The 11,966-nt window shown below is 34.4% G+C and overlaps 2 protein-coding genes and 1 long non-coding RNA gene across 6 annotated transcripts; 1 reads left to right on the top strand and 2 right to left on the bottom strand.

Annotated features, from left to right (window-relative positions):
* Positions 7–1,326, top strand: LOC104770093. Its single transcript, XR_758729.2, has 5 exons — positions 7–118; positions 230–331; positions 431–715; positions 914–985; positions 1,130–1,326. It is a non-coding gene; the product is annotated as an uncharacterized LOC104770093 (long non-coding RNA).
* On the bottom strand, positions 3,532–4,708 carry LOC104732134 (36.4 kDa proline-rich protein-like). The gene has a single exon (XM_010451659.1). It carries the CDS (start codon positions 4,651–4,653, stop codon positions 3,733–3,735), a length of 921 nt encoding a protein of 306 aa, XP_010449961.1. The 5' UTR covers positions 4,654–4,708; the 3' UTR covers positions 3,532–3,732.
* Positions 8,999–11,566, bottom strand: LOC104732136 (nudix hydrolase 7). 4 transcript variants are annotated; one of them, XM_019234133.1, is made up of 10 exons: positions 11,401–11,566; positions 11,247–11,317; positions 10,771–10,914; positions 10,626–10,691; positions 10,386–10,526; positions 10,207–10,284; positions 9,800–9,850; positions 9,677–9,711; positions 9,481–9,592; positions 8,999–9,372 (listed from the first exon to the last, which is right to left on the bottom strand). In XM_019234133.1, exons 3-10 carry the CDS (start codon positions 10,912–10,914, stop codon positions 9,151–9,153), a joined length of 849 nt encoding a protein of 282 aa, XP_019089678.1. In that variant the 5' UTR covers positions 11,247–11,317; positions 11,401–11,566; the 3' UTR covers positions 8,999–9,150. The 4 variants fall into 4 exon arrangements, with proteins under 4 accessions (XP_019089678.1, XP_010449965.1, XP_010449964.1 ...); XM_010451663.2 differs by having other exon boundaries at positions 10,771–10,918; XM_010451662.2 differs by lacking the exon at positions 11,247–11,317.

The following is an 11,966-nucleotide window of genomic DNA, read 5'->3' on the forward strand; positions in this document are numbered from 1 at the left end:
ATGATATATACTATTCTAATTGTAGAAAGTGAGACTGCGTAATATTAAAAGTCGAAGCGAATTAAAGATACTACATGCACTTGGAAAAAAGAGTTTGGCAAGAAAAGCTTATGAGATTGTAAGTCAATGTTTTATTATTTAGGTCTCTGTGATTTAGTTACTTTTAGTGACTGTATGAAGTAGTTGTTGTTAGTTTGTAATGATGCTTAATTGTGTACACATCTTATAGGAAGAGGAGACTGGCAAAGAACCAAGTCGAGCAGAAATGTTCATTGCATCACGAACAAGATCAGATGGAAATTTCATTTGCAATGAAGCAAGGATATCTGCAGTAAGTTCTATGTTTTTCTTTAAATGTGGTGTTTGAGGATTGGTTTACTTATATATTCTCTGTTTTAGTCTACTTACATAGGATTTATGGAATTTGTAGGATAAGCTTACACAAGTAATGAATCAAAATATTAAAAGTGAAGCATCAAGTAGTGAGTCTGGTCCTAAGGATGCATTTGAACAAGTATTTGGTTCCGAGCATTCTGGAAGAGTTCGATGTGTGGGACGTGGTCCAACACCGTCCAAATACTTTCAGAATTTGGAATCGCAGGTAAGAAGTAACTCTGAGATACTTGAGCTGAAGTCTCGCATGAAAGGACTTGAAGATAAACTTGATATCGTGGCTAACGCTCTTCAGATTATTATTTCAAACAATCAATTTCAAGTAAGTGCATATTTCACTTATGTTACAGAAATGTATATTCAAATTTTGCATCGAGAATCTTAAGCTGTGTCATAGGTCTGTAACTAAAGAGGAGTTTTGAAAATAGTAGTTACTTGCTTACATGAGCTTGGAATCTAGAACTGTTGTGTGTAGTTAACTTGTTCTCATGTTCTAACTTATTTTGATCTACAATTTCAGACTAGTACGACAGAGACTAAGATTGACTAGAATGATCATAAAGTGACGTGATATGGAATTTAGTGAAGAATGGTACGTTTATCTTTACCTCTTATAGCAGCTATGCATAATATGTAAGGCATGAATGATGCAATTGGTTCATTTTCATCGGATCATCAATCTAAAAGGGTTCTGTTATGGTAATTGAATCTAAGTCTATTTACTTTGTTTTCTCAGGAGACAATGATTTCATCTAGCCTTTTGATAGAAGATGAAGGACAAGAAAATATAGAAGATGAAGGACAAGAAAATATAGAAGAGGATATATAAAAGATAGATTTTAATGCAATGTTATTTACTTTTACATTTTTTATTATCATGTACACAAGAACACAAGTATATTTGAGACAGATTAATTGATTTTTATTACTTGATGAATATTGTGTTCTGGTTACGTTCTCTATTGTTGTTTTCTTTTCTTTTTATATTATTGAAATTTAATGCTAAAAATAAATAATTAATTATGTGTAACTTACGTCGGTTGTAAAAGTGATTTGAAGATGTTTTGTTTTAATTATTTGAAGTCGTTTTTCAACTGACGTTAAAGAAAAAAAAACTGACGTTAGTTTAATGACGTTTGAATTAACGTCACTTTATTAAGTAAAGCAAAAAAAACTAACGATGGTGCATGATACGTCGGTTTAGTAAATGATGTTTTGTTTTTGAAGTCAGTTTTAAAGTGACGTTAACCCAGTAAAAAACTGACGTTAAGTGCCGTATTTTTTGTAGTGCATAAAGAACAAAAGACCCCATTTTACAAAGACGCTAATGGCCCTGTTTGTTTGTTAGTCGCTCGACTAGCGACGGCGACAGAAAAAATAGACTATTTTAATGACAGAAAAACGACTTCAGCAACACACAACGACACACAGCGACCAACATAACGGTAAATACTAGTATGAAATCTAACGCAAAAATTTCCAGCGACTGTGAGTGATCTTTTTTCTGTCGCGCATTTTTGAAATTTTAGAAAAAGCTTCAGTATAACAACGTTAATGGAGAAGGAAGCATATGGGCTTTTCATGGGCCTTTGATTTTTTTCCTGTCGCTAGTCGAGTGACTAACAAAAGAACAGGGCCAATATACTCTTCTTATATATATATATATATATAGGCCAAAGTGGGATGCAAAACTTGTAGAGGAAATCACAAACACTCCAACATCTAGTTGTCCTATATGCCGGCTTTAATAACATTTCTTTGATTGAGATTAATTCACTTGCAACTTCGAAGATTGCTAAGTGGAAATGAAGAATAATAGCAGAGAATAACGATAATTGAAGTTCCTTGTACATTACAAAATTACATTGTTTTTTCGTTTACATATTTTATAATAGTCTGTCTTTTATGAAACTAACTAGCATAACATGTGAAAATTTTATTTAAGTTTATTTGTAATTTGTGAATAGTAATTCCAACCCAAAATACATAAACAGACAATAAAGAGAATATCACATTTTATTACCTTTACAATTTACATAAAAATCGATAATAAATAAATAAAAATAAGTATATAGTATCCATACCATACATAAAAGCAAATTTTTTTCAAAAAAGAAAACCCGTAAAACTAATTGATAAATGATGATACAACGGTAAAAAAAAAAGCTAGTTAGAACAAAAAAAAGGTTTTAGCAATAGAATACACTACGGGGTATGTATTCAATTTGACATTTTAAGTGATTTGTGTGAAACTTATAAATACTATGTTATTCAATCATGTATTTTAAAAAGTCTATTAAAATCCACTGTTATTGAACTGATGATTTAAAAATCTACTTTAAAATCCACTGTTATTCAAAATAGTTTGTGGATTTGGATTTTAATGATTTTTGAGATTCTGGAGGATTTAGGTGAGATTTGTTTAGTTAAAAATAGAGAAATCCAAATCTCATGGTTTTAGGTGGGATTTGAAAGAATTTTACAATAAATCATATCAACTTCCCTAAAATCATTCAAAATTCCAAATTTTCTAAATCCCATCAAACTTTCTAAAATCATGGTTTCAATACACCCCCTACGTATTTAGAAGAAATAAAGGGCTGACAAGCTATTTTCCAATAAAAACTATCGTATCAGGAAATAATATTCATCTTACCACTGCGATTGCCAATTATCAAAACCCTTATATTGTTTCCGATATTTTTGTTAAGATAGCGCAAGGATACATACGGCGTTCAATTGGTGACGGTGATCAAAGATATCACCACGATCAATGTGACACAAAATCTTTGTATGTTTTTTTCTTCTTTTCTTAACACAACTCTTTGTTATTTGTACGTTTGGATTTTTAAAACGAGATGTTGCGCACAGAAAAAAAGGACGAAAATATCTTAAAACGAGGCAGGACCATATCTTTGGTTGTTTTCTATTATATATATAAAATTCTTTTTGCACTTACGTATCTATAATATATAGTTTTATACATATACTGAATTACGCGTACATGTACCCAAATATATATATATATATATATATATTTATATAACATGACGATTTGACTGACTTAATATGGGTCAAGGTCCTCAAGGACGACACACACCACATGTACCCGTTGAGTAATGACCACTGCGTAGTGAATTTGTCCTTTAAAAATCGAATTTCATATAACATTATTTCAACGTACATAATCACCTTACAATTACATAAAAATTTGCTTGATATTTTTAGAGATATATATAACGAAATTTAGATCCTTTTAATTACTGTCTTCGCTATCGCAAAACATAAAAGAAGAATCTAGATCTTAACGTCTCAAACCCTTTTTTAATACGAAAGAGATCAACCCAAGGCAGGAGCCCTGTTTAGCGGAGCTGGACACTTGAAGCCACGAGGTGGAGTCTTACCACAGTCGACAAGAATCTCAAGAGCAATGGGAATAACGAGGTCAATGTTGAGAAGCTTCGCTCTAATGGTTGTGCAGAGACAAACCGCAGCGTCAAGACCCACCAAACCGTCAAGAAGTGGACAACACTTTGCCTTGGCGTAGGTTTTCCCTAGTCCAATGTGAATCAAACCACCTAGCACGTCCACACAAGCGCCTAGTTTCAGTGCGTCGATTGGACAAGTCTCTGGTTTAGGTGTTGGTGCGTGCTGTGGAGGGGGAGGTGGATATGGGGTTGGTGGAGGTGGTAGTGGAGGACATGGCGTCTCTGGGGTTGGCGTTGGCGGCGGTGGTGGTGTTACGACCGGTGGTGTTGGAGCTGGCGGTGGTGGTGGCTTCACGGTGGGAGGTGGTGGAGGCTTCACGGTGGGAGGTGGTGGAGTGAATGGAGGTGGTGGTGGCTTCACGGTGGGTGGTGGTGGATACTTCACGGTGGGAGGTGGTGGTGGCTTCACGGTGGGAGGTGGTGGAGGCTTCACGGTGGGAGGTGGTGGAGTGAATGGAGGTGGTGGTGGCTTCACGGTGGGTGGTGGTGGATACTTCACGGTGGGAGGTGGTGGTGGCTTCACGGTGGGAGGTTTTGGGGTGTGAGTAGGTGGCTTAACGGTGGGAGGTGGTTTAACGGTGGGTGGTTTTGGGGTGTGAGTAGGTGGTTTGGCAGTGGGGGGCTTAGGTGGTTTAACGGGATGTTTAGGTGGTTTTACCGGGTTTGGAGATGGTTTAGGAGGGTCACTACAGTCACAAGCATAAGAGACGGCGAGGAGACCGAGGAGGAGGAATATTACAAAGGCGTGGTTTTGCTTGTGAAGAATCCCCATGTTGAGAAAGAGGGTTTAGGGTTTGGTTTTGTGAACAGGTAATGAATTAGTACATTAAACTGTTAAGTGTCTTCTTCTTTTTATAGACAGAAGTCTCTAAGATATTTATTTATCTATTATAGTAATGTTCTCACTACCCAAAGAATAATAATAATAATGTTCTCATTACCATCATCCGTGACCGTGTTGATATGAACATGCCAAATTGCGAGTAAGATGATTGATCAAGTTGGACTATAATATGAAGCACAATAATATTTACAGGTCACTTGGTCATAAGAAGTAGAGAGTCCTTTCTTTTTCAAGAGAAAACAGGTTTTCGTTAACTTGCGTATATTCATAACCAAATTTGTTTTTGGAGATTTCTTGGTTTTATATCCAAAATTGTTTCTCTATTTAAAAATCCTATTTTACTTATGAAAGTAGGTTATTAGCATTTTTTATGATGGTATTATACGTAAGTATTGATTTGTATGAGACAAAAAAGGACATTGTCACAGCCTTGTTTACCATTTCGGCCAATGGTAGGTACTTATCCTATGATTTCCTGACAAAAATAAAAAAAAGGATCGCGAGACTGCTGATGTATTACTAATATGGGTAGTGGCAAAGACAACTAATGAAGGAATTTGTCATTATTATTTGACTGAAGAGACACACCTCTCAATTTTTCAAAAACAACAACAATCGCAAGTGGCGTGGCGAGACAACTAACGAATGAATTTGTCATTGTCACTTGACTGAATAGACACCTCAATTTTCTGAAAACCACAAAGACAGAAAGAGATCTTCCTCTTTTCTTGCTCCGTTGATTAATTGGGTCCATTTGTTTCATGAGGAATTTAGGCAAATGTTGTTGGGATAAAAACCAAGAAGTTTAAAGAGATTATCATTAATATATAAAGGGTTAGGGTCAATCTACTAATTGTCAATTGTTTTTTAGTTAGAAGCCCAAGATAAACCCAAATTTAACATGGTATCAGAACCCAAGGTTAAAATTCTGGTGGACCTAGAAAAGTGGATACGGACATGCCTCTTGTTAACCCGAGTAATGGGGGCCCAAGAAGGGGTTTATTATCGGTCCAAGTGGGATCGGTTCGAAATGGAGTTATCATCTCGAGGAGGCGTGTTAATATCCCACATGTGGTCCTTGGTTTGAAGGGGAGATTGTTGGATACAAACCAAGTCCCACATAGTTTAAAGAGATTATCATTAATATATAAAGGGTTAGGGTCAATTTACTAATTGCCAATTGTTTTTTAGTTAGAAGCCCAAGATAAACCCAAATTTAACAAATGTTTTGGAATATATAGTATTTTTGTCTATACCTATATATTGTAGCCTAGATATATAGTCCATATAAGCAAACAAGGAATTGGAGAAAAGAGAATGATTTGTAGATAGGTCCAAAGCTAGCTAGTTGTATATGTTTAATGTATAAATCAATGTAAAAATAATGGTAGTTGTCAGTGTTTGTATTGCCCCTAATATATTACTGAATACAATTGATAACAGATGTGTGCTATGCAGAAACGAATACTTTATAGTGTTTGTTAGGACTTCTTACAAAGTTTTTCATATATCTATTCAGGTCAAAGTGTTTTTTTTTTTTTTTTTACAAAAGGTAGCTTTCTATTAACCACCGGGATTAAACGTTTTTCACAAGCCGTGCACGTATTTCAAAAGTGAAACAAAATTTAAACATGGTTGATTTAAGGTAACCTTATTAGCATGATTTTAACGGTCCCAATATTTTTCTCTTTTGTATGTCAAAACTCAAAAACATTCAAAAGACCAACGGATACATATGAAAAGCATAAACTATTTATTGTCAATGAGTTAAAACTTAAAACCTATGAATATAATGTACATGTGGTTGACTTACGCGACTATGGGAATTAGCAATATATTATACATGCAAAGTTATGCAGTGGGATTGTAAAATGGTGGTAGTCGTAGTTTAAAATCTTTTGTATATGAATGCATGGGATTTTCGCAGCTTTAGAATTGAGATGAAGATGGATAATTCTGTCGACGCACCAAATCTAATGCCATGAAGATTTAATTGTAGAAAGGTAAATAGAAATTACTCAACTTTTTCAGAAAAGTTAAAAGTCCATCCACGTAAAATTTGGTAGACTTGCGGGGAGGTTGATTTTGATTGCAATTAGCAAATATGCAAAACCTCTGTTATGATGGCTTTTGAAGCCTGAAGAGATCTTAAGGCATTTGTTATATGTTTTACTTTTACCTAATTTAACAGAAAACAGTTGTATGTTTTCATTAATATATATGTCAATACATGAAAATTGACAGATAATTAATACATGATTCAATTACTGAAAACCAAAAAAAGAAAAAAAAATACTGAAAACCATAATACGCACTTTAGTAGATAGTATGTAGTAGTTTCTTGAAACCTAAAAGAATAACATTTTGAATAATAGCATTCCTTCACTTTCTTTAAATCTAACAGGTTTATCTAAAAGATCTGATTAGCTAGGAACTAAGGCATATAAATCAGTAAACGAGAATCTACAAAAACTAGTTTAAACGAGAATCTATATTGCTGCAGTCTATGTCGCCGCCGGATTGATGCAACCGATCAATCTTGTATTAGATAAACTAAATCTTGGTTTACGTTTTAGACTCTTTTCTTCCTCACATCTTTTAAGATCCTCAGCTTTCCACAAGAAGCGATTGTGTAAGTCCGTGATTGATGACTATCTATGAAATTGTTTTTTATATTTATCTCCTTATGGCATGGATTGTCCTTTCAGGACATAGTCTGAGTCGATAACAGATATATAGAGGATTAATATAGTTAACAAGTATATATACGATATAAATTAGTTCTGTCTACACTATTTTTTTATTATTTTAAATTAACTGGCAATACAAAATCTACTAATTAGTATACCTAGCGAGAGAATTGTATGGAGACGCGTCCAAAATTGCCGGTGAGACTTGTCGTCTAGTAAAAATAATGTAACCCGTGAATCTGATCATCTAAATTAAGAAATTGTTTTGTTATTGTTGTTTTTTTAAAAGAGAATGGGATAATGTCACGTAAGAATGAATCGTACAAGCGTTGTAAGATTTATATGTATAAAATATGAATCACTATTCACATGCATGGATCTCTGCATGTGACCACACCAACTATTAATTTATACTGAAATCTTGGGCCAACGTATTAAGTTTTATTAATCATGTAAGAGATCCCCAAATTGTCGGGATTATCTTCATTACCGCATCAATGTCAACTCTCCAATACTCTTCGAGACAGAACATGCGAGTCATGACTAGTATCCATTTTGTTTGATGTAGAATTTAAACTAAATCTATCTGTTTAGGATCAAATTTTGTTGAACATATATACTTTTGCTAATGAGTACAGACACGTACATGTACAATCACCACCTTACAAGAATAACTAATATTAGAAGAATTATAAAGTAAATAATGTTACTTCTCATTAGCTGTAAAATGTGTTATACATGTATTGTATATATACAAGCTAATAACCGAAGTAAACCGAGATAAATTACATCAACTAAACTGGATAAATGAAACCGGGTTACATAGTCTAAAAAGTAATAGTTATATCGTACAATATTTTTGTGTCATCGCAGAAAGTTGACACAAATTTGAGAATGAACATTTAACAAATATTTTTGAGAATGAGATAACATGATTTCTTTTTAGGTTTCCATGACAAAGAGGGTTTTTTCGTCCCATAAAAATGCCAAAAACTGAATGAATTAAATTGTTCATTTTTCACTGTCAAAATACGAATTCGAGTTTTAGCCTACATTCAACCTTAGAGATCGCGCCTATATCTCCAATGGCCCCAGCCCCCAAGAGACTCAAGCTTGCATGTATGTGGTGTGGACATGCGAAAAAGTATGTTTTTTTTTATTTTTATGTAATGATCAGTTTGGGACATTTTTAATATACATAAAATCAATATTGAATCATTGGTATTAGGGATTGTAAACGTGGATAAAAAGAAAAAGAATCAAACAGCTCTAAGTCTAGCTAATCGTCTAAGTCTAATACGACTAACATTATTTTATAGTTTGAGCCCCAAATCAATAAATCACTACTCTGATAATTCAACCAATCACTAGCTACTACTGCCTTTGTGACAGGCTAGCAGCTATGCGGAGACGCAACGTTGCGACGACCCGAGTTGGTTTTTCCCCGTTGTTTATAACATAGTAGGCAATAACAGTTTGTGGGCTTCAACGAGGTCGTATGTTATATAATAGCACCCTTGAAAGCCCCTTAACACTTTTTTTTTTAGATTCTATATTTTATTACCAGTGTGTAGTGCACTTAGTCAAGAGTACAATTGAGAATTTAAATCAGGTTACGGTTGAAGTATAAACCAAGCAGAGTATATCTATAAAAAGCACTTAAGCATTGGGAGAAGGAAGCAATTACTGAAAATAGAATAAAAGACTGTTCAAACAGAATGAGATGAGAATGTTATCAGAGAGAAGTGGAGGCTTGGCCGCGCGATGCTTTAAGGCGATTGGCGTGGTCAGCATTGCAGTAGAGAAAGCTCTTTTTACCAGAAGATGTGCTAGTTGGCACAATGGAGAATCCCAAGTAATCTTCCTCACATTTCTTTTGGCTGATGTTAGCCATGAACTTGAACATTTCGTTCTTCTGGTTAAACGGTTGGTCTATGTATTCTTGTATCGGCATCCACTATAAAAACAATATATAACAGAATTGGAGATAGAGTTAAGCAGTGTGATAGTAGTAACAACACTTCTCGGCTCATCATCAACTATATATCAAAATGATTATATATACCTTAGCGTCCAAGATCTCAGAGTTTTGTTTAGTGATGTCATAGGAGCGAGGAGTTAAGACACACAAGAAAAACAGATCCGATTTCTTTTTCAAGAATGCGTTATGGCTTTGTCTGCAAATAGAAGATAAATCAATCAGAAACTGATGCGCTAAAAGCCTGACCAAATGTTTCCAAAGCAATGACAAATTAATTTACCTGAAAGACAACACTTCAACAAATTCTGCAATAATCTGAAGTTTAAAGAAAAGAACACACAGATTTTAGATAGCAAGTAAAAGATGGATGTATATTTTTCTTGCTGAAAGCTAAAATACTTACTCCAGTTTCTTCTTCCAGTTCCCTAACTACTCCATCACAGATATCTTCACCCTGAGAAATTGGAAAACTTAGTTAAGAGGTAGGAAAGAAAGATCAGAACTGGAAGATATCATCAATCCTCTTTATAGGGACCAATGTTTAACACTAAATGTTTGTATGACCTCAGAATTATGTAATATACCAAGCTAACTAGCTAAGTAGTAGTGTAAACACTTCAGGGTTCTGTTCGTGTAAACTGCTTTTCTAATCGATAAAGCGTGATAGACTTGAGTAAAGAGACTCTCAACTCTCAACCAAATGTCCTACCAAACCCTATAAAATACTCCCCTAAAACCCTATTTCTAGGTTTAACTCATCATGTACTGTAACATTAAAGAACACACAATTAAAAATGTGATTAGAATCACCTCGTTGATAACACCGGTAGGTAGCTTCCACACATTAGTACCTCTGAAACGACCACCTCTTTCCTGGACAACGAGGACCTGCTCATCGAAGTAGTTAATCTCGGTTTTAGATCAAACTCATAAACAGAACACCAAGCGTAAATCTAGAGTGTTAGCTACATGTGCAAAAAGATATATACTTCGGCAGTCTTCTTGTCGAAGACCAAAGCACCAACACCTACAACATGTGAAGCATTGGCTGGGATGGTATCAACACTGGGAGAAATCCAAGATACAAGCATCAAGTAATCAGGTTCGGCGTGGTGATATCTAAATCCTTCCTAAAGAGAAATCACCCAACATATATATAAGCTTAATTATCATATCAAATTCAAAAACAACAAAGATGCAAATCTCATCAACATATAAAACCCTCTTACAGTAACTGCAGCCTCCACAAGATTGGCTAATTGAATAGGCAGCTTTATCCAAATTCCTTTCTTACCCTACAAACAAGTTTTTAAAAGACTATTTCGAAAAAGAAGAAAAAGATTTGTGCATTATAACGCTTGAATCACAAGTAACCTCGTCTCTCCAATGCGAAAGAGAAGCCCTAAGCCGTTGTGTAAAAACCTCAGCACTCATGGGTTCTTCCATGTTTATCGTAACGCCATCGTAGTTGTCAATCTCTCCATCAAGTAAAGTGATCTGCTCAGCTCTACTATCCATCTGACTGACATCAGTATGAAAAAACACTTGACACTCGACTTAACCGAAAAAAACATAAAACATTCTAAAACTAACTCTCAATCTCTTTCCTCAAACACCCTTAGAAACCTTATTTCATCAGACGTTCAGTTAAGGTAGCTTACCAAAACAATGGCGTAAACAGAGCCTAAAGCTCTTTCACAATAAAAGAAAAGATTACAGCTTTATGCAAACCCTTGTCCCAAAATCTACCAAGATTGAAACTTTAAGTTTAAGCCATAAATTTGAAGAAATCTAATTCAAAGTCTCGAATCTAATTGCAAATTCCGGTGATAATTGGCCAATATCATTACCGGCAAAAATTGAAGAATTAGGTAGCAGATGACGATGACGAGCAAGAAAAAAAAAAGAACCTTGTGGTTAACTGAAATTGAATTACAGTTTCAAAATCAACACTTAGGAATTGGGAAATTAACGAAGCAAAACAGAGAAGAGGATAACAATCACCTCGAGAACCCGTTGAAAGCTATATGACTCACTCACACAGAATCAACGACGTCGTTAATGGCAGATCTCTCCTCGATGCGGCGACGACCAACGGAGATGGCGTGAAGAGAGAGGAAGAGAGACGTTAAGTCAAGTAAGGGAGATGGAGAAAGGAAAGACAAAAAAAAAAAAAAGGAACCTTCGTTTTGTTTTGTCAGTTTGACATTTTTCTCCTTTTTATATATTCATTTTTGTTTAATTAATTGAAAATGGCATGATGATTATTATTATTCTCATTTACAGGTTAATCTCCTATATATTAATAAGCATACTCTTGGAAAGGCTGATGTGTTGCCGAGAGTTCTATGCACATTTTAGCAAAATATGCTTAAATTTTCTACTTAATTACTTTGACATACCATTATATTTTCAAAAAAATAAATTAACTGAATAATAATTAGATATGTCATCATTTCTCACACAAATTTAAATATCACATATTAAAATTAATTAAATAATTACATACTATTTAAAAACAAAATTTCACTAAAAATTACAAATATACAAGTCAAAGTTATATTGATTTT

Source organism: Camelina sativa, chromosome 12 (genome assembly GCF_000633955.1).
Source record: "Camelina sativa cultivar DH55 chromosome 12, Cs, whole genome shotgun sequence".
NCBI lineage: Eukaryota > Viridiplantae > Streptophyta > Magnoliopsida > Brassicales > Brassicaceae > Camelina > Camelina sativa.